We start from the raw sequence: 23678 nt of genomic DNA on the forward strand, positions 1-23678 counted from the left end.
CTTGTATCTCCCAGCCTTAAGATCAGGCTCACAGGTGAGCCTTCCCATTCTGGGTTGTAGTACATTCCAGATATAGTCAAGCTGACAACCAGAAATAGCCACTACAATCCACGCCTTGTCAACTTGACACAAACAATACTCCAGTGTCACCGGAAGTTCAGAAAACCATAGCTGGGGGGTTATGGCAAAAGGAAGCCGAGCAAACAGTTCCAGAAGGGTTTCGGTCTCGGTCGTGGAAAGGAGCAGAGCTGGGTGCACAGCACTAGAACGGCAACTGTTAGCCATAGAGAAAGCATTGCCACAGGTAGACCCTTTTACAGCGACTGTAAGAACAGCTTCACAGTGAAGGGCTGTATTGACAGCCCCCTGGCCAAACCCCTTTCTGATATGGCATGGAAGCAAACTCTACACAGGTGACATGCATGCTTGCAACGAGGTGTGGTATCTCCAAAGCCTCATCGCCAACACCATACAGGCTGTCCTAGGACCAGTGTCCTTTAAAGCCACCAAGAAGCCCCCAGTAATGGAACCAACAGCAAAACCAGTTAAAGTCCTGGAAGGGATAGCACCCATCCCTATAGATGCCCAGGACATAGACGGTGCTAGTCGGTACATCGAACAAGAATGGGTAGCTATAGCAATACACATGAACCCAGATGCCATGTGGCTGGGGAAAGAGAAGGCAGAAGTAGCCAATGGGCTGAATTAAGAAGAGGATGGATAGTAATAACTCCTTAGACTTGGCTTGTGATGGTCTGTACTGACAGTCAGGCTGTACACGGAGAGGCCTTGGTTGATGGATGGCCCACTGGGAAAAGAAAAAGGTGGCAGATGCTGGGTTGGACACTATAGGGGTAACAGATGTGGAAAGAAATATACAACAGAGTTCTACAGAAATCCATGGTAGTTTCTATGTGGCAGCCCCAGAGCACATTAAGTTCCTCTGAAAATCAGGAAGCAGATGCCCTTACCAGGATACGAGGCCAGGGAAACCCGAGGCCCCACAAAGCATAAAAGCTATCGCTACGGCGGCTGCTTGTATGACAGAAGTAGCCAGTGAGACGTTATGAAGACACTGCATATACATGCTTTGACTGTAGGACCTAAAGAATTTAAACAGGGACAGAACTTGAAACTCTCACCCCCGTGGCTTTCATGGTGCCAGAGGCTGCCACCAACATTCCTGCTTGGCTATGGAGCCCTTGTGCTAAACCACCAACATGCCAGGCAGGGTGTGCCTGCTTGGGTCATAGTGGCTCGGCTGTCATTGGTAAGACCAACAGCCTTCCAGTTGGATTTAAGACTTGCTCCACAGGATGGAGTTTAAGCCTGGTACCATAAACTGGAATAAAAGCCCGTGGCTGGGGAGGTCATAGGAGCCAATGGGGAAGCCACATCTGTGGTTTTTCAAGATGGGCGTGAATATGTCTGAAACTGCCTTCTAATCCCGTGCGTTTAGAAGTATAGGTCTCTGGCTGTCAGCCTCAGGCACCGGGGAGGCTCGTGAGAGCCAGCAACGGTTACTGACATGTTGGCCTGTCTCTTAGCCACAGGTCTTAGCTGTAGGTCTGTAGTCACGTCCTCCAAGGTTCAGAGATCATTCTGGAAGAGGGGGTAAAAAGAATTTAAGAGCCAGAGGAAGGGGGGAGTATTGTGTAACAGTTTTCTGAACAGAGGTTAGTTCCAGAACAGAGACGGGAACATTCCATCCTAGGGGCTGGAGAGCTAGATGCTCAGTGGTTTTAGAGCATGGGCAATCTCGGTTCAACCACCACCATCTGTGTTTGGCTCACAACCATCTGTAACTCCAGTCCCGGGGATGCGGTGCCTTCTCTGGCCTCCGAGGGCACTGCAAAGCACCTGATGCACAGAGGCATGCAAGGAACACCCACACACATTAAAAAAAAAAAAAAAAAAGAAAAAGAAAGAAAGAAAGAATCCAGGCACTGTACCAGCCGAGCATCTCCTAGGTCCAGGCACCGTACCAGCTGAGCATCTCCTAGGTCCAGGCACTTGTACTAGCTGAGCATCTCCTAGGTCCAGGCACTGTACCAGCTGAGCATCTCCTAGGTCCAGGCACTGTACCAGCTGAGCATCTCCTAGGTCCAGGCACTGTACCAGCTGAGCATCTCCTAGGTCCAGGCACTTGTACCAGCTGAGCATCTCCTAGGTCCAGGCACCGTACCAGCCGAGCATCTCCTAGGTCCAGGCACTGTACCAGCTGAGCATCTCCTAGGTCCAGGCACTGTACCAGCTGAGCATCTCCTAGGTCCAGGCACTTGTACCAGCCGAGCATCTCCTAGGTCCAGGCACTGTACCAGCTGAGCATCTCCTAGGTCCTTGCCTTCTCTGCCCTTCTGGGATCCTTGTGTAGGCCGGCGGCTTCTAGCAGCTACTTCCTTCTGTACTGGACTAGCCATTTAGTCCCGGCCTGGGAGATACTGCCTCATGGGGCTTTCCTAAGGTCTGTCTTGTTCCTAGAGAACTGCAGAGGTCCAGACAGCTGACACGCTTGGCCTTCGACATCCTCTCCTCAGACCTTGACCTAGTGGCTAGGGAGCTTGCGGTCTTAGTTGCTGCCTACAGGCCCCAAGGGCACATTCTAAAGAAACAGCTACACTCCCTGACGAAGAGCCTGGGGTTTCTCCCTACCAGGGTAAAAAAGGGATAAAAGAAGACAGCTTCTTAACTCCCCACCTTCCCCCCACCCCCACCAGGACGTACCACAAAACCAGCTCGTTACAAAAAGCCATAAGAATGTCACAGAAATTAAGCTGGGCAGGCCAGGCATGGCGGAGCATGCTTCCAATTCCGTCATTTGGGAGGTAGAGGCAGGGGGATCGGTAGTTCAAGGCCAGTTGGCTACAAATTAAATTTGAGGCCAGCCTGGGCTATATGAGACCCTATCTCAAAAAAACGAGGAAGACCTCCGCGGGCGGTGGTGGTGCACGCCTTTAATCCTGGCACTTGGGAGGCAGAGGCAGGCGGATTTCTGAGTTCCAGGCCAGCCTGGTCTACAGAGTGAGTTCCAGGATAGCCAGGGCTACACAGAGAAACCCTGTCTCGAAAAACCAAAAAAAAAAAAAAAAGAGGAAAACCTAAACAAACCAAAAAAGCTGCCCCTCAGCCTTTTCATAAGTTAAGTAGACAGGCTTATACTCATTCTCCTGAGTCAGCCCAGGAAGGAGTGCCACCATTACAGGCGTGTGTAGCTGTCCTCAGTCAGAGAATCACCAGCCTGTTGTTAAGAGCTTACATGTCACAGCTCTGCAGGACTAGAATAGCTATGGCCTAAAACCGAGGGCTTTATGTTGCCCGTTTGTTTGTTTGCCTGAGGCTGGCCTCGAACTTGCTATACAGCTGAGCATGCTCTTAAACTCCTAACCGTCCCTCCTCTACCTCCCAGAGGCAGCACATGCCACAGGTGTGCACCTCCACACATGTTTTTTCTATAAAGATATTTTACAGATGGTATCTTACAGCCACCATGCCGGAGCCACACTGCTAACCCCTTTTAGAGCTAGGTAAACTGAGGCTTTGACTTCCCCAGGAGAGCACAACTAGCCAGTGGCAGAGCCGGGTGTCAGTGACCAGGGGTGCCTGACTTTGGCCATAAAGCACATGTTCACACACTTGGAATAATATGGAAGCTCTAGGGAGCAGAGATTCCTGGAGCTCAGCAGGAGTTTACTGAACTTTCAATGTCAAGGGCAGGACCCAAGAGAGACCTTAAAAACATTCATTCGTTCGTTCATTCATTCATTCATTCATTGTGTGTGTGCGTGAGACAGAGACAGACACACATACATACACACACACACACAGAGGGTGTATGTGTGTCAGAGGATAACTAGCAAGAGTTAATTCTCTCCTCTACCATGTGGGTTCTGAGCATCAAACTCAGGTTATCAAGATGCATCGAGAAAGTCCTTTCCCTGTAGAGTCATCTCACTTTTGAGACAGGGTTGTGCTTTGTACCTCAAGGTAAGTAGCCTTGAGTTTACAATGGAGCCCAGGTTGCTCCTGCTACTTTTTTTTTTTTTTTTTTTTTTGGTTTTTCGAGACAGGGTTTCTCTGTGTAGCCCTGGCTGGCCTGGAACTCACTCTGTAGACCAGGCTGGCCTCGAACTCAGAAATCCGCCTGCCTCTGCCTCCCAAGTGCTGGGATTAAAGGAGTGCTCCACCACTGCCCGGCTCTCCTGTTACTTTTAACAACTTTCCCAGGTGATGCTGATGCGCCCCGCCACAGGATTGGCCCTCATTAGACCACCCTGCCTCAGTGACAGAGCCCGGAGCAGAGGATAACAACGGACAGCCACCAATTCCCCTCCACCATAGATCATTCATTTGGTTTCTCGGTTGCCCAAGTACAACAGGCAAGTTCTCCGGCCTTTGACCGAACACTCTGGCCCTTTCAGAGACAGACTACACATCACGCCCAGGACCCTAGATTGATCAGGGATCCCATATCTAATCTGCTCAAATGCAGAGGAAGAGGAAGAGAAATGAAGTAAAGCCACAAGTCAAATTTGAGGCCAGCCTGGGCTATATGGGACCTGGGTCACTTCCTCTCACATTCTGCAGCCATCCTGTGAAATCCTCAGAGAGTGCATGGTGGCTCATGCATGGTGGCTGCCCCGCACTCGGGAGGCAGGCAGCTATCTGAGTTCAAGGCCGGCCTGGTCTCCAAAGCAAATTCCAGGATAGCTACACAGAGAAACTGTGTCTCAACCCCTACCCCCAAAAGGGGTGGGATTAATAAGAGGAAGGCTTCAACAACTGTCATTTCAGGGGGGTAGCTATGTCTCAATCTCCTCTTTGGTTTGTTTCCTTTGAGAATGTACCAGGCAAGCTCGTGGCTTGAAGTCTCTGGCTGGCGAGCAGAACTTCAGCTCAGTAATAAGGTCACAGTCAGAGAATAGGCTTCAAACATATAGACCTCTCCTGCCTTGTCTCCAGGGTCACAGACAGGACCCCCAAATCCCACCACCTGGCTATAAAAGGAAGCAGCCAAGGTGCAGACAGATCAAAACAAGTCCAATGTCACTCCTGGAAACAGCCAGTTGGGGAAAGAGTGATGAATGAGGATCAGTGGCATCCTGGAATTAAAGGACATCCCACCAGAAAGGACCCCACAGCACCTAATCAGTTCCAGAAATGGGCTTTGTTCTCCAGAAGGGAGGTGGGAGATCAAAGCGTTTCTTGCTGTTCACCCTTGAGCATTAATTACTTGTAGGGTAACCAGACCCAAAGCAGACCCTGCTCCCTGCCTTGCATCCTGGTGGCCTCAGTGAGCACCTTTGATCTTTCAACCCCACAGGCATCAAATCGGAAGGGAGTTTGACTGCAAACCTGGGAACCCAGAGACCTGGTGTGGCCCAGGCAGCCAGTCGTTCAGCCATCCCTTCCTTTCCTGTTAACTTTTTAACCCTACCCGCCAGGAAATGCTCAAGTGTGGCGCTGCCCTCCTCCACACTTCACTGGGTTCTCACGGAAAGGCCTGACAGAAACAGGCTCATAGGCTGTGTAGTCTGAGGCACGTGGTACACCTCTCTGAGCTCACCACCTCCGAGCACCCACCGCTTAGCTTTTGTGTGCAGAGACACAAAAGACCAAAACATATTTTTTTATATATAATTAAAAATTATTGGCCCAGTGTGTTGACTCACTTACGCAGTACTCCTGGCACTTGGGAGGCTGCAGCAGAGAGCCTTACTTTGTTATTGAGAGCCACATGACCCCAGGCCCAGCTAGTAGCTTCAGGTCTCTGTCTGTGAAAGTTTGTGGACTGACACCTGGACCATGTTCTGTAATCCTACACATTCCTACCAAGTGGGCCAGATCTCAGGTTTTGCTATCCTAGGCTTTGGATAAGTTCAATAACCCCAAATAATGGATGCCCTCTCCCCCAAACAATCCCACATTTAGAAATAGACTTTTGGGGAAAAAAAAAAAATCAAACAATGTGAAAAGAAATATCAGTAACAGTGCCATTCGACAGAGATATGAGATGAGCCACAGATGTACTTCTGAGTTTTTTCCTTCTGGTACTGAAGCTCCAAGTCACTATCACTAAGCTATATCTGCAGCTGATTTTTGCTTTGTTTTTGTGAGTCAGAGTCCTATGTAGCCCAGGCTAGCCCCAAATGTGTTACGTAACAGAGGCTGGCCTCAAATCCCTAAACCTCCTGCCTCAGCCTCCCAAATGCTGAGATAATAGGCTTATATCACCACACCTGGGTGAGACTACTATTGTCTTTGTAGCACATGCCTGTAATCCTGACTGGGCAGGGAGACTGAAGCAGGAGGATGTCTATGAGGTTGAAGCCAGCAGGTATTAATAAACTCTAGATTAGCCTGGTCAAACACACATACAAAATTCCCCTTAAGGTTGGGCATGGTGGTGCACACCTTTAATCCCTGCACTTGGGAGGCAGAGGCAGGAGGATGTCTGTGAGTTTGAGGCCAGCCTGCTCTACAAATGAAGTTCCAGGAAAAACCCTGACTTGAAAAACCAAAATAAAAATTAAAATAAAAAAAAAATCCCCTTAATAATAATCCAGCTAAACTGTTATCTCTGAAAAACTGTCATTTCAATTAGGTTGCTAGATTTATCAACTGAAAACGCAGTGCACCTAAATTAAATCTCAGATGAGCATGATGTTTGGACACAAACGTGTATCATCTAATACTGGGGACACACCCACGTAGAGAATTTACTTATTATTCATCTGATATTTAAATTTTACTGGGCATTTTTTTTTTACAACCTGGCCACACTAATTAAAATCATATAAAATATGAAAATTAATGAGGTAGCTTACATTGTTCTTGTGCTGTCCTGAAACCTGCTGTATATTTTACACATTCAATGTGGACAAGGCATGCTTCATGGCTGGGCCCCGGCAGGAAGATCTCAAGCCACCAAACTGCAACCAAAACCCAAATGGCTGTCCCTGTTGACAGTGCCTATAGGTTTACAAAGTTCTTCCCAGTGTCATTTATAATAGAAGGGAAAAAAAAAGGGGGGGGGGAATTGGCAAAGCACCCACTGGGGCTAATTCATGACAATATTTTCTTAGAGAAGAAAGCCAGGATTTTGTACATGCTAAGCAGGAACTCTACCATTAAGCTATACCCTGAGCTCAGATAATTCTCTTTTTTTAGCTTGCATTTGGCGATCCAACTCTAACATGGAGCCATTCTTGTGACCTGCCAAACATTCTGCCACTGAGCTAAATCTGCAGAGTTTAATTGATTGAGATGGGGGTCACTGTAGAGCCCTCGCTGGCCTTGAACTAGCCATGCCACGAAGCCCAGGCTCTGTTCAAACTCTACTTCCTCTTGTCTCTGCCCCTTGAGTGCTCGGAGTACGTGTGACCAGGAGCAATGACGGCTAACATTTAGAGCAGTAGTTGAACGACCCTTTCACAGAGTCGTCGAAGACCACACTGTATATCAGATATTTACATTACGATTCGTAACGGTAGCAAAATTACAAATCATGAAGTAGCAGCGAAAATAACTTCAGGGTTGGGGGTCGCCACGACATGGGGAACTGTATTGAAGGGTTGTAGTTTTAGGAGGGTTGAGAACCACCGATTTAGAAAGTGCTGACCAGGGGCACCTTGTTATGACAGCTTTATATGCATAAAAATCACATGGTTCTGATGCCTCAGAACCATTCCAAGGTGCTGGTCTAAAACAAATGAGAAAATGTATATGACTTGTGCGTCTAAACGCTGAAGCGGAGTGCAGGTGGACAGAAGGCGCGTGAAGCCATGCTTGGTGGCTTGAGATTTTCCTGTCGGTCCCAGGAGCCCTTTATCTCCTAACCCATCTCCTGAACCTCAATTTAGACATTTTTCTGTTAAACACTGATTAGTTTTATGAAAAAGAAGTCACTCTAAAAGGGAGGAAAAGAATTCCTTTGAGGAAAACCGGAGGGAGACAAGTGAAAGACAGGAAATTTGAGACAGAGCGAGCCTCACTCCTGAAATTCACAGGTGGCCACCAGGGGCCACTGCTTGCAGCTTGCTTAGCTGGTAAATTGAGCCCTTTAAAAAGGAAAGCATTTGCAGTGGACAGTTCCTTAAAACCATTCATGCTAAGTGGGGTGCCCTCTCAAGGAGCCAGGGTGGAACAGCTCCCACTCTCAAGGACCCCCACCCTGAAGGATGAGTAGAAGGCAGCTGGGAAGTGGTGTTCCACCGTGAGCAAGCTGTGTCCTACCTTTGAAGTTTTCTTTGGCCAACTGACCACGGGGACCCCGGTGATGGCCAGGCTGGGATCGTCATCCACATGTTCCTTCAGTACATTCTGTGGCCAAACAAAGGATCCATATTAACTGAGAGTGAAGGAAAGGTCCCTAAAGGAGGCCAAACTAACCCCTTGAAGAAGAAGAAGGAGGAGGAGGAGGAGGAGGAGGAGGAGGAGGAGGAGGAGGAGGAGGAGAAGGAGGAGGAGGAGAAGGAGGAGGAGGAAGAGGGGGAGGAGGAAGAGGGGGAGGAGGAAGAGGAGGAGGAGGAGAAGGAGGAGAAGGAGGAGGAGGAGAAGAAGAAACAAAACAAACAAAACCACTAAGTTTCCTATAGACTGACAACATACAGCATCCATCCCTCTTTCGAAAAATGTTTTAAGACGTAATTTCACTTTGTAGCTCTGACTTGCTTAGAACTTACAGAGATCCAGGCATGTACCACACTGCCCTGGATTTACCAGGCACATACCAGCATGTACCACTAGGGCACCTGTCCAGAGTATCACAGACTCTCTCACACACTTTGTAGTGTATACTCATGTATGTCTGCCTGTATGCTGTCCTCCAAGAACTCGGAAGTGAGAGAAGGGCACTGGGTAACCTCCACCATCTCTTTCCACCTCAGTCCTTTGGGATGGAATCTCTTAATGAAAAACACACAGCTTGCGGTTTTGAGGCTAGGCAGGCCACCAGCAAGCCCAAGAGAAACTCCCGACCCCACCCACCAGAGTTGGGATTACAGGCATGTGCAGAACCGGCCAGTTTTGACCCCGTGGTGCTGGGACCTCGTGTTTGGACAGCAAAAAAAAAGCCGGGCGGTGGTGGCGCACGCCTTTAATCCCAGCACTTGGGAGGCAGAGGCAGGTGGATTTCTGAGTTCGAGGCCAGCCTGGTCTACCGAGTGAGTTCCAGGACAGCCAAAGGCTATACAGAGAAACCCTGTCTCGAAAAACCAAAAAAAAAGTTTTTAAGAGAGGGTTTCAGCTGGGCGGTGGTGGCACATGCCTTTAATCCCAGCACTTGGAAGGCAGAGGCAGGCAGATTTCTGAGTTCGAGGCTAGCCTGGTCTACACCCTGTCTTGAAAAACAAAACAAACAACAAAAACAAAAACCCAAACACCACCAAAAAAAAAAAAAAAAGAGAGAGAGAGAGAGAGAGAGAGTCTCTCTGTAGGCCTGGCTGTCCCAGAACTCTCTCTGTAGACCAGGCTGGTCATGATGAACTCAAAGATCTGCCTGCCTCTGCCTCCTGATTACTGGTAATAAAGACCTGCATTGCCACCACTACTGGGCCAGCAAACATTCTTAACTGCAGAACCTTTTCACTTTTAACCCAGTAACATGTGGAATCGGGTATATGAGCAGCTTGAAATCTCTGAACCCCTAAGTGCGACGATGTTCTCAAAGAAACAAATAAAACAACCAGGCACGGTGGCACACGCCTGTAATCCCAGCACTTGGGATGAGGGGTTCAAAGTCAGTCTCTGCTACACAGTGAGTACAAAACTGGCCTTGGCTACAGGAGACCCTACCCACCCACCCACCCCCCCCCCCCACAAAACTAAAGACGGAGACTGGGGGAGGAAAAAAGAAAAAAGGCTTTTATATATTGAAAGAAGATTCACAGACAAGGTTCAGCAGAGCTGACAAACTGAGCCCCACACATTTCTGTCTTGTTTTCTTGGTGTCCTGCAGACACAGCCATGTGAGTATAAGTTCATGGTCTGGTCTCAAGGGCAGAGTTCGTCCTTCCCCGGGGGTATCACCCCCAGCTTTTACACCTCCCTAAGCCATGGTACCCCTAAACATAAATGAGAGATGATTCAGTGGAGTGCTTCTTGACAGGAATGAGGTTCTAAAGTCACGGTGCAGGAAGCCAGAATCCGGTAGGAGTCCAGATCTCCTTTAGGAACCGGCCAATGGCTCACAAAGCAACAAACACCTTGTGGTATATGTTGGCATCTCAACCTAATAGACCCAACACACAACTGATTTTACTGCCAACGTTTAGCCAGATGGTCAGCTAAAAGCACTCTTTTGGTGACATTTAAGAAGACTGCCAATCACAGAGGGACATTTAATGGGGACCGCAGAAGAGCTCAAAAGGTAAATACAGGTGATGATTATCTTAGTTTTTAAAAATGTATTTCGTGTTTGCGTGTGCACATTCACTGGAACAGGGGCATGCATGCTTCTTTTATGTGGCAATGTCACAGCGTGCTTGTGCGGTTCAGGGGACATCTCTGTAGAATCAGTTCTCTCTGCCCACCTTGACAACTCAGGTTGTAAGCCTTCTTCAGAAAAGGCCTCTCTTTACCTCAAGAGCCATCTTGATGGTCCTGAAGATTATTTCAAGACATTTTCTCTGACTCTGTTTACTACCCTATTTTCTTGGTCACCATTTGGTTGACTGATTTTCTGAGACGGCAAGCCTCAGTTTCTCCACTCCCCATGGGAGGCAGCAAACAGCACAGAAGCCGCCGGGGCAGCCAGGGTTCCAACCTTTGCCCTGGAACATGCAATGTCAGTGACCCATGATGGCTAGTTATAGAATCTCTTCGACTATGTTATGGTTTAAATGAACAATGTCTCCTGCAAGCTCATGCATGACAACACTCTGTCCCCAGCTAGTGGCAGTTTGGGGAGATGATAGAACCCTTTGGACAGTGAAGCCTCCAAGGCAGAGAGAGGGCAATAGGGGTGAGACTGTTTAGAGGTAAGCACGGTTTCCTGCCTGAGCGCTCTCTCAGTCCTGTCTGTTGCCAAAACACAACAAACTCAGTTAGGCCTTCTGTCACCATTCCTTCCCTGCCGCTATGGATGAGTCTCTGAAACTGCAAGCAAGAATGCCCGTCTCCCTGATGTTGCTTCTGACAGATATTTTGTCCAAGCATAAGAATAGCGACTGACACACTGTTGTATACCCAATGTTGTCTAATCCAAGCCCTGCATGCACAATGACTACAGAAAATTTCCAAGCCAGGCAGTAGTGGCCCACACCTTTAATCCCAGCACTTGGAGGCAGAGGCAGGCGGATTTCTGAGTTTGAGGCCAGCCTGGTCTACAGAGTGAGTTCCAGGATAGCCAGGGCTACACAGAGAAACCCTGTCTCGAAAAACAAAAAAAAAAAAAAAAAAAAAACAAAAAAAACAAAAAAAACAAAAAACAAAAAACAAAAAAAAACAAAAACAAAAAAAAAGAAAGAAAGAAAATTTCCAGCAGATAAAACTCAAGACATAAAGCTTCACGCCCCCAAAGGACATGCTACAAGACACCTGACCAGATCCTCCCCCAAACCGCCAAAAATCATTTAAAAAAACAAACAAACAAACAAACAAAAAAAACCCACCTCAAAACAGGGGGAAGTCTGAAAAACTGGCCAACCAAGGGGAAAAAAAAACCTGAGGAGAAAATTAAATGTAATGTGGCACCAGGGACAAGATTCTGGGAGACAAAAGGTAAATATTGAGGGAATCTAAAGAAGTAACCAAATCTTAGGTTTAATAATTTTGCCGACTGTTAACATACTTGTGCTGTTTTAGTTTTCTGAATTTTCCATAAACCTAAAACTTTTCTTGCTGGGTGAAATGGCACATGTGAGGCAGACCCAGAGAGCTCTAGAGGAGTTCAAGACCAGTCTGGTCTGCATGATGCATTCCAGCCAGAATTACTTAGTGAGATCCTTTCTCAACAAACAAACAAACATACATTTTAAAAAAGGAAAAAAAAAATCTAAAAAAAATAAGGTATTAATAAAACTGCTTTCTTATTTTAAAACATGACTATGTTGCTCTGACTGGCCTTGAACTCAAAAATCTACTTGCTTCTGCATACCATTATTATTTATTTATTTTGGTTTTTCGAGACAGGGTTTCTCTGTATAGCCTTGGCTATCCTGGAACTCACTTTGTAGACCGGGCTGGCCTCGAACTCAGAAATCTGCCTGCCTCTGCCTCCCAAGCGCTGGAATTAAAGGCGTGAGTCACCACCACCCCACCACCACCCAGGCTCTTTTTGTTTTTCAAGACAAGGTTTCTGCTGGCTGCTCTGGAACTCAGACCAGGCTGGCCTCAAATGCACAGAGATCCACTTGCCTTTGTTTCTCAAGAGCTGGAATTAAAGGCATGCGCCACCATGCCCTGCTCCTTTTTGTTTTTTTAATTAAACACATTAGTTTTAAAGTTTTCCCAAGGTGCCCTTGTAGCCTAGACCTCAAGTACTAAACAATGTCAAGTTCCCTTCTGTGTATAGCATTCAATGGCCACTAGGGGGCAAAATGGCCCGTCTTTCTGGGACGTATTTTCATTTGTAAAGACGAAATTTAGAGAAGGCGTGGCCTAATGAGAGATTTTTGTCTCAGAAAAAAAAAATGTGCCGGAGGGAATGACGTCACGGGATTCCTCAGGCTCTGCCTGAATTTACGCATTCTCTGGGACGGTTGAGCACACTAACAGAATGAAGACCGTGTGTCCTCAGTGTCCCAGCCCCCTCAGGGTGACAACATGTAAGCCCGTGGCTCTCGCCAGCCCAAAGCAGGCTTTCTGCCTCCACCAGACTCTTGCTGCTGGAACCTGCCCCACATGTGACCTATCAAAGGAACCTCGCCTCCTCATCATGCCAACTTCTCTCAAAGAATTTAATTTGTTAACAAGGGCTTTGGCCTCCATCGCTCCCCAGGGTGGGGTGTTAATCACTGGAAGCCCCCGTCTACAGGGTGACTAAAAATACCAGCACTAAAAAGGCAGTGCCTGGCATTCGGATTACAGCTCTGACAGTGGGGTTTATGGAGGGGATGTAACAAGGCCAGAGCTACTGCTCTGGGGAACACCTGTGACAGTTTATTTGGGTCTCTGAACCCCTCCCCCATTCCATCTAAAGAACAGTGTTTAAGTCTTAAGTCTAAATTCCAACACATGCAAATGGAAGCGTCCAATCTTATGTGGGAAAGAGGTCTCTAGGAAGTAAGGTGAATCCTAAATCCTGTGGCTACCTATAGTTACCAGGCATGGACTTGCCAGGATACCTGACACTTGAGTTATTCTTCAAGCCACTGCACTCCTTCATTCTCCTGAGGTTACACAGGCGGGGGACACAAGATACAAGGCTCCTTCAGTGGTCACACTGGAAGCCAGCCCCCTGGCTGCTCACTTCCTGCCTTTTAGCTCCTCTGAAAAGGCCCCTTTGAAGTAGGCAAGAAGGTGAAGGTTTGAGCAAGTCATCAGGGCTGGGGAAGGAGAAGCTGTGAAGGAGCACAAGCAACATGCCCAAGGTCCTGGGCCCAACTCTAAGCAAAACACACACACACACACACACACAGAACAAATCTAGATTGTGGACCTCCCACCGTCTTGCAAATCGGTAACACCAGAAATGAGCAGCTTTAAAACCAGATGGGTTCCAGGGTGGAGCAACCTGGGTCCCCAACAAAAAAAAAAAAAAAACCGGCTCTGCCCATCCTCTGTATCACAGGTCCTCCAGCTCTTAGGCCTGACCGGAAACAAACTGTTTTCATCCCAAGGTGTCTGAAATAATAACAGCATCAGCTCTATGGAGCACTTCAAGGCCCTGCCAGGGCTTTGCATGCGTCAGCCATGGCATAGATCATGCCTGCTCCTATTCTGTCCCCGAGAACATCAGCTACATAATAGACCGTGCAGGGACTGTGACCCAACTCCACAACTGTCCTCAAAGAGTGACATCTGTTTGGACAATGCACTCTTAATTTAGAAACTGACATCCATTTGGGCAACGCACTCTGAATTTAGGACTTTCTTCCCTCTCATGCTTGGAGCTTGATGTCAGAATATTACAACTGATCTCTACTTGGCTGTTGAGGGGAAAAAAAAACCACTTGGCCCGATAATGTTAGTTTATGCCGATAATCCTGACACTGGAGAGGCTGAGACAATACTGCCACAAGATTAGGACCAGATCGAGCTATGTATAGCCTGGGCTGTAGAGAGAGTCTGTACCCAAAGAGCAAGAGGTGGGGGTGGGGGGGTGGGATAAAGACAGAAAGAGAGGGAAGAAATAGGGAGGGAGGGAAAGAAAGAGATAGAAAGAGAAGGGAGAGAAAAACACTTTAAAACAAGAAAAATGTGACTATCATGTCTTTCAGCTCCACGAACAGCTAAGTAACTCCATAATTCCTGTTAGTCCCCAGAATTCTACTGCAGCCCCATAATCCCATGCAAGCGGATAGGTGGGGTTTTCTGTACCGTGATCAGGCCAGGAGGGCGTGGTGCAATGCAGTTGATGATGGTTGGGCTGCACTTGGCCCAATCATGGAAGCAGGGGGTCATCTGATGAAGTCATTCACCTACATTCTTGGTATCCCTGTCCACTTAGGCCAAAGTCCTTCACAGCCCTGCCACATACCGGGTTATAGTCTAGTCACTTAGAACTGACCTGAGGACTATACTTATCCTCAAATATTTACATGCCCCTCTATCCCCTCCACCCAGAGCCACGGCCCACTCCAATCCTAGCTGAAAGCAGAGACGTTTCTAGGAGAGATTTCTTGCTAGGTAATCCCTTTTTACAATGAATTACCTCATCACATCCCATGATTGTTGTTCATCAGTGTGTCCCCAAAACTCATGTACAGTGAGAGGCCCAGAATGTTACTCTGGGGACGGTTTCTAGACATTTAATCAAGTTGACCTGAGTTTCTGCTGGATTCATCTGGGCCTGAATCCAATGGCTGGTGTCACTCATTGACAACATGGAGAGACAGAGAGAGACAGCGAAATGGGGAGGAGGGAGAGCCATTATGATCTATCTTAACCATGGCTTCAGGTGGGAGGGATATACCAAGCCAAGCAATGCCAAGGACAGCAGAGAGCCTCCGTTCAGCTACCTAGCACTACATGGACTGAACAGGGTGGCACATGCCTGCATTTCCACTCAGGAAATAGAAACAGGAAGACTGGAAGTTCAAGGTCATCCTGGTCTACATAACCACTCTGAGGCTATCCTAGCCTGGGATAGAGGAGAGTCTGTCTCAAAAATAAAAGTAAAATAAGAGACGCCTCTGAAGACACCCAGTATTAGCTTTCTAGGGCTCTCCACAGACTGTGATCTCTTTTTCACCAACCAAGTGAATAAGGTTGTCATTCAGCTAGAATCTAAATTTAAAAACTCAGCCAGGTAGTAGTACTGGTCTCAGGACATGGTATGAGTCGCACGGTAGTGGGACGGGATTCTGCTCCACCTATGCCTGTGATTCAACAGGCTTTCTCACCAACAGGCGAATCCAGCCTCAGAGGGCAATGGAGAGATACTGGAAGAGAGAGTCCGCTCTTCTACCTAGAAAGAAACCTGGCCAGGAGCCAGGGGCGCTCCCTGGAAACACAGAACTCACGGAAGCTCTCAAAGTAAAGAACATAAAACCTAGAGGCGGAGGCAGGTGGATCGCCGAGTTCCAGGAAACTCAGAACTTTGGAAATTTTGTTTCAAACCCAACATTTAAAAACAAATTGATTAAAAATTTTCACTTAGCCAGGCAGTGGTGGCACACGCCTTTAATCCCAGCACCTGGGAGGCAGAGGCAGGAGGATTTCTGAGTTCGAAGCCAGTCTGGTCTACAGAGTATCCCGAGAGCCAGGACTACACAGGACTACACTACAAAAAAAATCTGTCTTGAATATCTAAATAAATAAAAAAATAAAAAATAAATAAAAATTTCACTATATAGAATCTCACAAGTTTAAAAAAAAAAAAGTAGCCACAAGACAGAATCCTAAGGTTTCAAACTACAAAAATACCTAGTAGAAACGGGACGAGGGGAAGGTGATGGAGGACCTGCCCAGTGTGTGTGATACCCTGCATTCTATCTGGCTCCACACACAACAAAACCCAACTAGTAAGTGAGGTGCTCCTGGACTAGCGATTTTTGTCTAATGGTTCCCTATACCGGTGATAACTGATAGACTACCTGACCCGAGCCCCAATATTTCACATACTCCCAACCCTCACTACCCCACAACCCCCAACTTTGCCCCTGAGTCCCCCAAGCCCCTGCAAGACCAAGCACAATGTCGTCTAGATAAACTATCAATTCCCAAGGAAGAAACCTGAGTTCCGTTTCTAACACCAGCAGACTGCAAGCTGTTCTGTCCTATTCAGACCCTGGAGCAGCAAATGGAAGAGTCACATGACCTCATACAGAAGACTTAGCAATGCTACAAGAAGCAGTTCTGCACAGTGGGATGCCCAACAGGCACTGTAGCATCCCTCCTGGATCTGCATCCCAGCTCGACCTGACACTCAGGGCCTGATTCCTAATCGGAGAATGCAGACACAGTTGAGATGGTGGTGACCCCTAAACCTCAGGTTGCTACACCGTGACCATAGTCAACTGTTATTAGGTCACCTGCAAGTGTGACCAGCTTATGTGCACAGACACATGCCCTAGAAAATCAACCCAGAATGGCAATCCTTCTCACCAAGATATAGAAGTCTGTGTACCATACCCAAGAGAGCATTGTTACAACACACACTAAATCTTCTGTAGATGGAGGGGAGCTTTTGATTCCAAAATGATCATCAAAGAAGCTGGTGTCAACTCAGGGCAAGCCTCTACCTAGCTACTAAGTGGTCCCAGATTCCAATAATCCAGATAGGCTAGCCTAGATTGACTACCAGCCCAGAACTTGAACCAACCCCAGAGTATCTAACCCTAAGCCCGACCCAGCCATGGCCCCTACCCACCTTTACACCTTCCAGGAGGGCCTGAGGGTCTTCGATTCCCTCAGGGACACACTTCTTATTCTCTGGAAGAGACTCTAGCTTTTCAACTAGGGCTTTTAAGCCCTTCAGTTCAAATTCAGTAAGGTGAGTCCACTTGGTAGAGACCTCAGTGGCCGGGGAGCCTGTGGGCGTCTTGGGGTAGTCTATGGGCATCGCTGTGGACTTGACACTTTCCTCTGATTCATTGGACAAAGTCCTCTTGAGGAATCGCATGGCAGGGGCTTTAGGCTTCTTCCCTGTGCTGTCCAGGTCTTCCGACAGGGTACTGGTGGGTGAGGTGGGGCCGTCAGTGGGTGGCTTGGGTGTTTTATCTGCACCATCCCCTTCCTCCTCTTTGTCCTCCTCCTCCTCCTGGGGCTGCTGCTCGCAGGACTCCTCTTCCATCTCCAGCCAGGAATCCGATGAGAAGCCGTCTACGCTGTTTTTTCTTGGGGCATCTGTGGGGAAGATCGTAAGATACAATTATGATCACTGAAGCAACGCAGGAAACTGTGTAGATTCCACTCACTCTTTTGCAAGGATCTGCTCCAGGCCTCTTGGCCTGTAGAAGGGCAAGGGTCAGCCGTACACCGGTTCAAATCTCAGCTCTGCTTTTTCCAGTTCAGTATATCCACCCAGGTTGCTTTACCATGCACTATGCCTGGCATTTTATCATAAGTTCACAAATCAGTCAAGGGCAGGGATAAAGAGATGGCTCGGTGGTTAAGTACACTCATTGCTCTTAGAGAGGACCTGGGTTTGGTTCCCAGCACCTACGTGGCAGCTCACAGCCACCTGTAACTCCAGTTCCACAGGACAGATGCTCTCTTCTGGCCTTCACGGTGTTATCTATATATACACCCAGCTATATACACATAAATAAATAAATGTTAAAAAGAAAAAAAATCAGTCAAGGGCTGACAAGATGGTTTAGTGGGGTAAAGGCACTTGCTGCCAAGCCTGACGACCTGAGGTCAATCCCTAGCACCTACATAGTAGGAGAAGATAAGACTCCTGAAAGTTGCCTTCTCACCTGCTGGCACTCAAAAGATCCCCCGCCCCAAACGAAACCAAAGATGAGTGCTAAGGGATACACTTCTTTTGAAGATAATGTTCTCAGAAGAAATGTTCTCTCTCTTGTTTTGTTTTGTTTGTATCTTTGTTTGTATCTCATGTTTGTATCTTTTGATAATACCATATGACATCAGCCAATGTTCCCCCAGACTACTAGCTGCCCCACACTGAAGGAAGAATGCCTGGCTCGTACATATTGACTAGGGCTCCCTGTCAGGCCAGTTGCAACTTCGGGGTAGGAATCAAGGGATGGGTTGGTGGTGGTGTCCCTCTAAGTACCAACAGCAAGGCAGGCAGGGCACTATAGCCGAGAACTGAAGCCCTTTCCCTGCCTCTACCACAGACCCCTTCTCCCTCAAGTCTGTGTTGGCAGCCCCGCCCACCCCTCCCTTCTGGTAAAGTTGGCCTGGACTGTGGGCACTAGCTATGTGTCTCTGCTCCTATGGGGACAAAAGCTCCAAAAGTAGCTGGTAACCACAGAGGAATGAAAACAACCTGTATTCTTCATTCTGTGGGATAGTCCTGTTTCAGCAAGCATGCTGGTGACAGGCTTCTCCGGGCACAGTCAAGGGAGGGGGTGACAAATGTGTTTCTTCTTAGGGTCCCAAGCTCCTTTTCTTGGCTTCTGTGTTCTAGATTGGAGGCTCACAAGCCAGGCTATTTCCCGAGAGACCTAATGTCCAGCACTCTGGCTCTAAAGAATCCCAGGAGAGCCAGGGCTTATCTGCAGGCTCCACTCTAGAAAGGATTACCGCGCTGGCCAAGCAGCAGGCTCCGAGCTACAACACGCAGGCTACTCACCAATCAGCATTAATTCTCTCTGGTATTCCTGAGTGAGGTAGGAGCGCTGGGTCACACAGTACACGTATCTCTCCAAGACATACCAGCACATCTCATAGTAGAAGGGGTAACGGAACTTGGGCTGAACCTGAAAGCGGAAAGTAGGCAGGCAAGAGGTCAGTTCCCAGGAATCACTGGGAGACACACAGCAGGCGGTGAGGTTCCCTCCAGAAGAGCTCATTGTCTTAGCAAGAGCACAAATGGCAAAAGGGGAAAATGGGAGGTGTCACTGGCGGAGAGGCAAGAGAGAGGGAGGCCTAGGAAGGGAAGCACCAGCAGCATGCATGGATGAGACAGAGCATGCCCTGTGGAAGGCATCACAGTTTTGGACCCTGAGCTACCCACCATGGAAGGTGAACAGGACCTACTGTGTGTAGAAAAACAGTTCTCTCCAGACCTGCTGCCAGCACTGGGGATAGCTGCAGATGGGAGCCCTGCCCGATCCCAGCCGCAACAGGCATGGACTCTTCTCTTTAGAATACTCTTACATGGGCTCTGCTGTCTCTCCTACCTCCTTGGAAAACACAAGTCCACTCCTGTCTTAGTTAGGGTTTTACTGCTGCAAACAGACACCATGATCAAGACAAGCCTTATAACAGACAACACTTAATTGGTTCTGGCTTACAGGCTCAGAGGTCCAGTCCATTATCATCAAGGTGGAAGCATGGCAACATCTAGGCAGACATGGTGCAGGAGGAGCTGAGAGTTCCACCTCTTCATCTGAAGGCAGCTAGTAGAAGACTGACTTCCAGGCAGCTAGGGTGAGGGTCTTAAAGCCCATGCTCACAGTGACACATCTACTCCAACAAGACCACACCTCCTAACAGTGCCACTCCCTGGGCCAAACATATTCAAACCATGACAACTTCCAGTCCTCATACTTCAGTAGACAAGCTATTGTGCATCCTCCTGAATCTTGGGAGGAAGGCCAGGAGGGCAGAACCGCTTCCAACAGTGGTGCAGTCTCACCTGCCTTCCAAGGGAAGGGCCTCCAGAGTATTCACAACATCTGGTATCCACATCCACTTACAATACCTGCCTGGGTTTCTACTAAGGGCTCCAAGGGACATAATTCACACAAGGGTCACAGTGTGACCAACATCTTGTTGGGGGAGGGGGAGTACTCTGGGGTCTCATGACAGAGCAACAATAGAGGGCCCTCTTGGATGTTTCTTACAAGTGAAGAGGCAGTGCATATACAAACTGTAAAATGTGAGGACCTCAAGGGAATTCTGATGGGTGGCAGTGTAGGCTCTGCACAGGAACCGGCAATGAAAGAAAGATAAGAGGAATCCCCGAATTGATGGCGTCAGCATGGAGGAACCTTCTGGAGGCTACACCCTGAAGGGGCATGGAAGCAGTAAGACCTAGTAAGCTGAGCTCATGGCCCACTGTGGCCTCTTCTGCTCCTCCAAGCACTGCCCAGGGGGCCTTGCACATCCCCATGCGTGGCTCCCCAGAATTCTCTATTTCCAAGAAGATATCTGTGAAGGTCAGAGCGAGCCTTCCTGACCTTTCTCATCCTTCATCGAGCATTCCCTTCCCCCACGTACCCCTTCTATGCCCCTGGTACATTCCCCTGGTATCTTTTCAACAAAATCAGGTACGAGCCGACCCAATCCCTCTGCGACCTTAAGTGTGTTTTTCCTGCATTCTTTAAATGCCCAGCTGGAAAAGACCTCTACATCTCTACCTTCAGGTCTGCAGGTACCTCGGCTAACCTCTCGAGGTCTCCACCCCTTTCCCCACAGGTTCCAACTCTTCCTCCTGCAGACTGATTTCCCTGCTGAGGTAGATGAGGTATTTAGGAATGAGATCATGGCCGCCCGCATGCTTTTCAGCTCCTTGGGAAGATGCACGGAGGAGGGACGCATACTCTAGCGTTTTCCTTGGCTCCAGCTACTTTCTGAGAAGCCCAGTTTCGTGGTTACTGATCAGCGCCCCCTGTGTTTACACGGGGGAGGGGCTCTTGAGCTTGAGACCTAGACTTCCTAGGATGAAAGGTTTGAGGGGAGGGGCTCGGCCCTGTCCCCATTCCAGAGACTGGTTCAAAGGATTTTGAAACAAATTGCCAATCCCTAAAACTCCAAGTGGAGGAAAACAGAGCCCTGAGTTCACAACTCCCAACCATAGACGTGATGGATCAAAGACTTCGAACTCGTCGCTTTTCAAAAAATTTGAGACTATCCACGCCACTGTGCCATTGATGGGCACTGTGACACCAGAGAATTCTTCTAGTTTAGGGGGAAATTAGAGGAAGGGGCTGTATTTCAGGAGAGGAAGGCAAATCTCCCCTCTTTGTTGCTGAACCCAAGGGAAACTAATTGGGTGAAAACAAATACAAATGAAAGAATTCAACTTGGTTTAGTCTTTTAGGGTTTTTTTTTGGGGGGGGGGAGGGGTAATTTACTTTTTTTTTTTTTTCCAAGAGAGGACTGCAGGAAAAAAATTTTGCAAAAAATAAACTTACAAACTGGTTGTCGCCTTCTACCCTTCGCCTTCAAAAGGTTTCAGCCACATGCCTGGGAACATTAAACACACGATTGCTCAATATTATTTGGTGACAAAGTTGGAGCCTCACCAAATTGAGTTGTTAAACCAACCTCTGTCCAAAACAAAGGGCAAGGCAGTCACAAAGAAGACCCTGTGCCCAGCCTAGAGGACAATTCATCAGCAGTGGAGGTCAGGGGTCCAACTGCAGTTCCAAAGGCCCATTTAAGTGGCACCTGCCTGGCCTAAGCCATTCTTCAGAGGCCTGAGTCACCCAAGAGTTAAGCAGCATCTAGAAGAGAGCTGAAGAGAGAGACCCCTGTGGTCCCAGAATGCCCCAGGTCTTAAGAAATTAAACTGCGAGGGTGGGCGGACGTATCTTAAACTCTGTTTTTCTCCTGGAAAAAAAAAATCAATGGGGGAAATTAAAAATTCAATGGTGGGAGGGAGGGGAGAGAAAAGGTAAATAATTTGTGGTTTCCAAACAGAGTCACCGGCTGCAAAGGGAGGGAACATAAGGGGTTGCGGGCATTACCTTTTCTGGGAAAGCTGATTTCACTAGAGCCATCAAGGAAAGAAAAGATAAGCGTAAGAAAGACAGCATCTGGACCATTCTTCCTATCCTGGGTAGCTAACTGGAGCTAAAAGTATGTCGTCGGCAGGTTGTGGTGATGTAGTTATGACAAGCTCACGGCAGAACATTCTGGTCTCTATTACACTTCTCTTCAGAGCTGGGGATTTGCAGGAAGGATAGGGTGTATTATCAGTTCCCCAGAGGCCTGTACCTGCTTATGCTGCCTCTTCAGAGAGGGCCCCATGACACTGCAGAGTGTCACCTAGTGTGTAGCCAAAAGTGAAAATATTTCCTAAATGTAGGAGAAATTTAGGATTTTAGGTCTAGATAGCCCATTCTGCTGGCCACCTAGAGCTTTGCCTTTTCTAAAGTCAACCGCCCCGCCCCCCCCCCCCCCCCAGGGAGTGTCACCTGGAGGGTGAGGGGCTCATCTACCAGCTTTCTCTGGCCAGCCTCCTTCATTTTGTTTCCAAGCAAAGCCATGTTTTAGAACACTCTGGGACAAACTATTTTTAAATGCTCATAGCCCTCTTAAAGGAGCTGATAGGGATGGCGGGAATTGAGCTGTATTGGGACTGACAAAGTAGTCCTGGTATTTTATCTGGCTTCCAGGACTCTCTCCAGGGCCCTTTGTCTGCTTTTGGCTCCTAAGACATAAACAATTGGGCCTTGTAGCCAAGCCCCTCTCTAAAGACCAGAAATCAAAGCAGATTAAAATGCCTGCTGTTGCCTGCAGCCCAGCCTGCCTCCCAGCCAGCCCTCCCCCAGCCCTCAAGCCAACAACCTGCTTTAGAGATGCCAGATGGGTTCCCCTTTAGAGACTAAGGACCAGGGTCCTTGGGGGAGGGATCTGATGTGCATCTTGATGGAGTTAGACACTTCACCAGTGCAAACAGCATGATGCAGAGCGAGAGTTTGGGGGGGCGGGTCTATCACCATGACTCCTGCCTTGAGTGACACCAGTTAGAGAGGAGAACCAGGCTCCTCTCCTGGGAATTATGGATTATGGTGGGGGTGGGGGTGGGGAGAGTAGATAGGGTAGGGGGAGCAGATGCACTGAGATGCACAATCACATTCCCATAGGAGGGGACAGCTACCCAGCAAGTTGCCAAAGTCTTGAGAAACTCCAGTCTAATTCTGGCTTTCAGGAACTGCCTGGAAAGTCTGGCCCTGACCTCTCCTCTAGAGTGCTGGGTTTCCAGCCACACCTGCTGGTCTGCTCACAAACTGGACTGCTTTTCAGGGCTGGCCAAAGGACAGTTGGCTGGAGCCTAGAGTGCATTTGACTCAGACTGAAAAGTGACAATTTGTGCCCAAACAGTAATTTTCTCCTGAACAGCGTGCTCCAGATCTGGGCTGTGTGGACCTTTCTAGATGGGTGACAGGGGAAGGAAGAAGTCTATGGAATGGGGGGATAAGCACAGGATCTTGGACCATGACAACATAGAGTTGGGCATCACAAGCCAGTAAATCCACAAACAGAAAATTCAAGCATGCCTTGGTCACACTCAACACCTCCCTCACTTTGACTCCAGTGTTATCAATCCCTGAAAACAAGACCAGAAAGATACATTCTGACCAGAGCAGTGTGAGGTATTTCTTTACACAGGCCAAGCACACCAACACCAGGGCCAAAAAACCACCTCTGAGGTAGATACCGAGGAGAAATGGAATGTGGTCTGTCCATGGCATGGAGTTCTACTCAGTTAT

At 48.2% G+C, this 23678-nt stretch overlaps 1 protein-coding gene across 10 annotated transcripts in view; it reads right to left on the reverse strand.

Moving 5' to 3' along the window:
- The window catches only part of Kdm2b (lysine demethylase 2B), a 119259-nt gene that overhangs the window by 46032 nt on the left and 49549 nt on the right, over nt 1–23678 (reverse strand). For all 10 annotated transcript variants that reach the window (XM_076922790.1, XM_076922788.1, XM_076922791.1 and 7 more), the window contains exons 10-12: nt 18866–18992; nt 16973–17448; nt 8233–8319 (exon numbers count right to left, since the gene is read on the reverse strand). In XM_076922790.1, the coding sequence (XP_076778905.1) occupies nt 8233–8319; nt 16973–17448; nt 18866–18992 (690 nt within the window). The remainder of the gene's footprint in view (nt 1–8232; nt 8320–16972; nt 17449–18865; nt 18993–23678) is intronic.

The sequence above is a fragment of the Arvicanthis niloticus genome, chromosome 24 (assembly GCF_011762505.2).
Source record: "Arvicanthis niloticus isolate mArvNil1 chromosome 24, mArvNil1.pat.X, whole genome shotgun sequence".
In the NCBI taxonomy this organism is placed as follows: Eukaryota; Metazoa; Chordata; class Mammalia; order Rodentia; family Muridae; genus Arvicanthis; species Arvicanthis niloticus.